We start from the raw sequence: 6000 nt of genomic DNA, 5'->3' as shown, positions 1-6000 counted from the left end.
AGCCCGATCGTATCCGTTCTACTGCGCAGGCGCGAGTCCTTTGCACCTGCGCAGTAGAGCGGCTCGATCATGCTCCGCTATTTCTGCCTTAGCCCGAAGGAAGAGCCGCTAGTGCGTCTGTACAGGATCGCGGTAGGTAAATATTGCCCTCGCCTGCGCACGCTTGTCAAGCCTTGTCAGGGACTTCCGAGGTAACCAGCGCTAGATTCCCCCAAACTACAGAGAAGGTGAAGCCTCATTGGGACCCTGATGCTTCCGTCTCCCGAGCTAAGTATCCCCCACACAGTTTTTTCCTTACAGAGTTTCTTTAACACTTAACATTGCTTGATCATGCTGCACTCCCTACATTTGTGATAAAAGTTTGTAGCAAAATGTAGTCAGAGCCTTTTTAATGTAAATGAGACACGCGCCTGGGATGCCATCCCCACTCCCCAGGCATGACTGTTAATTAGTGTTGTCCGGATCATGAACGATTCGGATCTTTGATCCGAATCTATTTTATGAGTCGATCATCCGAATCATCAAAATGAACGATTCGGATCGCAAAAGGGGCGGGGCCAGGAGCGACACGCCCCCTCTCAGCGGGTAGCGGGGTCTTGGAAGCAGAGAGCAGAGATGGATCGCTCTGTTGGATGAGAGCCAGCCTTGCAGGGAGACAGGTAGATGAGAGAGAGGGGACATGGGTGCCACTGCCAGATATGTGTAGAGCACACATACTGGCTATAACGTGCTGCCCATTATAGGCTGTCTGTTCCGTAGTGCTGCACAGTAAACACATTGGAAGCTTTTGGCTCAGCTCAGCACAGCTCAGTAACTTTGCAGACAGTGTGATTGAAAGGCAATATAATCCTCCTGCACTCGGCACTAAACAGCTGCACTTATCTTCTGGGAATGCTTTCTTTCACTGTGCGACCTTTTCTTTCAAAGTGTACAGATGAACATATAGGTGAAATATATGTAAAGCATATGACTTCAGCATGTGGGTATTACGTGCAAACATTTCTGCTCTCTGCTCGTCCCTCCTCCTTTCTCTGTCCACTCCCTGCCCTCTGTGCATCTTCTCCCCTTCTCTGTGTGTCCACCCCCTCCCCTTCTCCTGTCCACAGACCTGTCCTGCTGTTCATTTCACCCCCGAATGCTTCCGGTAGTATAATGATCCGAGATTCGGATCAAAGATCCGGATCTCTTCAATGATCCGATTCGAATCATCCGGATCATTGAAAAGATCCGAACTTCCCATCTCTACTGTTAATCATTCCAGCAACAGCAGCAGCTCAAAGATTACACAGGGAATCCTATCATCTCACTCCTCTACCAATATGGCTGCGGTGGGCGGCACTGCGAGTCACATGACGCCACAGCGGTCCCGCTTTTCAGTCGCCCATTGGCTGGCCAGAACAGCGCTTTTCCCCACCCAATATGGAGGCTGCGCTTTTTCTCCTCTCTGATTGGAGGACTGGGCTGTTCGCCGTTATCTGATTGGCTCCGTTCCCGGGCCGGCCAGGATGACTTCCGGTGGAGCCGGGGAGTACGGCGCTGTCATTTAACGAGGAAGAGGCGACGAGAGGAAGCCATCGGGTTGCACAGACCACCCCTCTCCTTAGCTCAGTCGGAACCGGAAAACGGAATGGAAAGAGGCCCCCTGGGGAGTGGTGGAGGCTGACCTCCGACCCCCCATAGGCATCTCTAACAGGGTGTGGCCCCCGAACCTGACAGCGACCCCCCGAGGCACATGTGCCAATTGTGTGCTGGACCTCAGCTAATAGAGTCTGCTTATTTTAACCCCCCACTCACCTGATCTTCACTGTATATAGAAGAACTCCCCATTCACTTACAGTCACACAGCCCCATCCTGCCTGTGTACATAGACATCAGATACCCCATACACATGCTGTGTCCTGCAGCCCCCCTGCCTAGTGTCACAGCAGTGCCTCCTCTGAGGTGAAACCCCCCAAAAGGCTCATGTGCCAATTGTCAGTTTTGACCTTTTATTTATAGTACACTTCCTATTTTTTTTATAATTTTAAGCTGATTGCGCCCGTCAGGCTACATTGATTGCTAATATCTGTTTCCTTTGCTTTTATTTACATAAATCAGACAGTACTGATAAGCTGCACTTTCTGTCTGTTGATTACTCTAGGCAGGAGGTATGGTGGAATAGATTAGTTCCCTGCCTAGGGTGACACTAGGCCTCCCCTCTTTTGTTGATGCCAGTTTTATATGTGAATATTGATTTATTTTATTATAAATGAGAATGAGATAAAACTTTTTTTTTTTTGGTGGCCACCGTTGATTTTTTTGGGTGCTGCTTGTACAGGCTGTGCCATTTTTTTATTTTTTAAGATTTGAAAAGTTCAATGTGTTTTATGGGGGGTTGAGAGGGCACACAGGTGGCTGGTGGTCTGACATGAGCTACGGAGGTGACAGTGGCATCAAGTAACCTGGAGTGACTCCTAAAGCAAAAAATATGGTGAGTAGTGGTTTCAATTCATTGACATATTTTGCTGCCTGTTAAACATACAGAAGTACAACAATCCTGAAGAAAAAAAGTGATATTTAATTTGGTTATGATATATTTAAAGCTGGCCATAGGCGTAGCAGTCCATTAGGCATGATTGTTAATTAGGACATACGCCTTATTGCTGATTCACATTGTGCACATTGAGTAACACATGCATTGTGTGTGTGTGAGCTGCAATGGAGACTTGATGTAGACCTTGATGGGCATGCATTTGAAATCGGCGCCGGTGGACTTGGACACAGGATACATCTATGACCTTCCTTGAGGGGGCTGGGCTACAGACGGAAGCCGGACATCTTGACACTTGGTAAGTATAATAACTTTTATTTAAAAAGGTAGTCAGAAGCACAATTGCCCTAGGAATCGCTGCACACAGCGCTGCAGCGATTTCTAGTGGATTCCAGGCCTCATTCACATAATGAAACATAATTGCAGTGTATTATCTACAGTGAATGGATCAGTGTTATGTTTTGCCGAAAATGGGTGCAGCAGTGCATTATCGCAACACACTGCTTCACAGTGAGATAGAACATCGGACAGTGTAGCCTATTCACTTCTAATGTTCTTGGCAATACTTGTAGTATGAATGAGTGCTACGTTGTAAGGCAAGAATACTGTACCCTAAGCCACACAATAATATTGGCTAAAGCCTGTATGCCACCAAAATGTTTATTAAATGATGGCCTCATTCACACCTAGACTAGCAATAATTGTGTCCTGTTCACAGCAAAGGCGGTGCAGAGTGGTGCTTATTGCTCCACCTCTTTCTCAACACTTTATGGGTTGTGCATTCCAAAATTGCACCTGTAGTGCAATGTTGTGTAAAACGTGCACCCAGGTGAATTTTCTTGTGGTTGAGACTAGGGCTTCATTCAATTGTTTTTGAATGGAGATGTACTTCTGTGTACAGTACTTTACTGGGAGCAGCATTGCTGAGCCAGGTGCATACAGTGGCATGACCCATACTGCTTTTTGCCTAGTAGGATCTCAGCATGCCTGCCTTTTTAAATCCTAATCGGGGGGGGGGGGGAGCACATTGACCATTAGGGGGAACAGCGGCAGGGGTTTCATAGCTCGCTCCGATATCGCTCGCCGTTACCGCTGTGCACCTGACCAACCACAACGTCCCTACATCTTGCATTATGACCGGCCGATTAATGCGACCAATTTCGGCCCTGAAATTGGTCGAGTCGTCGATCTTCATACACTTGGCAGCACTGATTTTTCATCTAATTTCATTATAATCAAATCGGATGGTCGATTAGCCGCCAAGTCGCCTGATGGATGGCCCCTTTAGGGTTCCAAGTATATCTGCAGCCTGGAGAGCTTGGTGTGGTTCAGTATTGGCACAGTGTTTGGTAAGGGCCCAGGGAAAAGGGAAGGGAAGTCCTTCAGGCATTTTTTTTGTTGAAAAATATACTTAACCTAGATGACTCCTGACATTTCCAGGTTCCTTGCTGTGTCCGGCCTCCTTTCAGTCTTGCCACTGTACCTCCGTTCCAGATGTCTAATGTGTGTGCCCAGTCCATCCGCTCTGTACACAGTCAAAGACGGCTGTCACGGGCCAGGATTGTCCTGGACATGCACTGTTCCAATAGTTTTCAAACTGCGTGTGCCCACTCGGACACGGCTCCTGTGCACAGCCATGTGGGGGCGATACACTGGGTTCTGTGGATGAGAACTGCGCATGCACTAGGCTCTAACTGGTCCCAGTTGAAGCTACGACTGGAGGCTACAGCAGTGCAACAGAAGGGAGGCTGGTCTTTTGCAATCCAATGGGAGCCTTTGCCTCTGGTACTGATTTCTATACCAGCCCTTATCCAGTGCAGTGGAGCCCAGCGGCGGTGGACCAGAATGGCAGTGGCAGCCCGGATGCATATTGATATGTAATGTGAATAAGTCGATGGGCGCTGCCATGGGGCACAGCTTATCTGCCTGGGATATCCTGTGAACACATAATTCTTCATCCAGCGTAGTGTGGACCTAGCCTTCCAGTTTTTTGTGTTCACGTCCCTCGAGCATGTTCAGCACAAATTTTTCGTTATTTATACAAAAGAAAAAACTTTCATGCATTACAGGATTGACGCTCAGACCCAGCTCTCTACTGCAAACTTCATGGAGCGTCACTCGATTCGTACACGTCTGATTGGCTGGTTGTAGCCATGTGATCATGTCACACTTTAAATTGGGACAACTGAAATGGCCAGGAAGTACACATGGATAACCCAGTTAACGTGAAACCTGCACATAAGCTGGAATTATTTGCACCTTATTTACCATCACTAGTGTAGGTCAGAATACCCGGATAGCGCATAGTGACCCAAAACCATTAGGTAAGTATAAGTATGAGCTAAAAGAGTTCGAAAAGCCCTCTTACTAAAAAGCAATGCTGAATACAACTTCCTCCAGCCCCATACGCACTGTGGCTTCACTTGCTGTTCTCTTCAGTCCCTCCGGACTGGCACTACGGCTCCCAGGAAGCTGGGCAATTGCCACCAGGCTGCGCTTGCACGGCTCAGCTCATATTACTGCACAGGCGCAGAACGCTCTTTGGGACAGGAGCACAACAAGGGGCGCTCGCGCAGCTGAGCCGTGCATGCTCAGAAAGCCGCGACTGCCCAGGCTTACCAGGAGTCATAGCGGTTTAACGGCCCGAAGAGGACGGCACGGGTGGCCTCGGTACTTATGGAGCTGGAGGACGCCCAAGTAGAGTATAAATTAGCGCTAGTGAACCATCTCTGGTTCACTTTAAAGGTTATTATGCTGTCGCTTGGCTTTTAGAGGAGAGGGGAATTTCTGAGTTCAGGTCTGCTTTAAAGAGAAACTCCGACCAAGAATTGAACTTTATCCCAACCCCCTTTTACATGAGAAATCTATTCCTTTTCACAAACAGACCATCAGGGGGCGCTGTATGACTGTTATTGTGGTGAAACCCCTCCCACAAGAAACTCTGAGGACTGTGGTACTCCTGGCAGTTTCCTTTCTGTGAACCTTGCTGCATTGTGGGAAATGGCTGTTTACAGCTGCCAAAAAAGCATGCAGCAGCTACATCACCTGCCAACAGTAAAAATGTCAGAATGTAAATCAGAGATCTAACCTCCTTGGCGGTAACCCCGAACGTAGTTCGGGGTAAGCCGCCGGAGGGTGCCGCTCAGGCCCTACTGGGCCGATTTGTTTAATTTTTTTTTTTTGCTGGACGCAGCTAGCACTTTGCTAGCTGCGCCAGCACACTGATCGCCGCCGCCCCGCGCACGATCGCCGCTATCCGTCGCGCCGCACGCCCCCCCCCCCCGACCCTGTGCGCTGCCTGGCCAATCTGTGCCAGGCAGCGCCGAGGGGTGGCCCGGGACTCCCAATGACATCCTGACGTCAGTGACGTCATCCCGCCCCGTCGCCATGGCGACGGGGAAGCCCTCCAGGAAATCCCGTTCTTTGAACGGGATTTCCTGATCGGAGATCGCCGAAGGCGATCGAAGAGG

The 6000-nt window shown here is 49.0% G+C and overlaps 1 protein-coding gene across 2 annotated transcripts in view; it reads left to right on the top strand.

Annotated features, from left to right (window-relative positions):
* Positions 1 to 1462: 1462 nt before the first annotated feature.
* The window catches only part of XPO6 (exportin 6), a 102352-nt gene continuing 97814 nt past the window's right edge, over positions 1463 to 6000 (top strand). For both annotated transcript variants that reach the window (XM_068244191.1, XM_068244190.1), the window contains exon 1: positions 1463 to 2470. In XM_068244191.1, coding sequence (XP_068100292.1) covers positions 2468 to 2470 — 3 coding nt within the window. In that variant the 5' untranslated portion in view covers positions 1463 to 2467. The remainder of the gene's footprint in view (positions 2471 to 6000) is intronic.

This window comes from Hyperolius riggenbachi, chromosome 7 (genome assembly GCF_040937935.1).
Source record: "Hyperolius riggenbachi isolate aHypRig1 chromosome 7, aHypRig1.pri, whole genome shotgun sequence".
NCBI classification, from domain to species: domain Eukaryota; kingdom Metazoa; phylum Chordata; class Amphibia; order Anura; family Hyperoliidae; genus Hyperolius; species Hyperolius riggenbachi.
The sequence above is the reverse complement of the archived record's forward strand: the minus strand, read 5'-3'. Positions and strand labels throughout refer to the sequence as shown.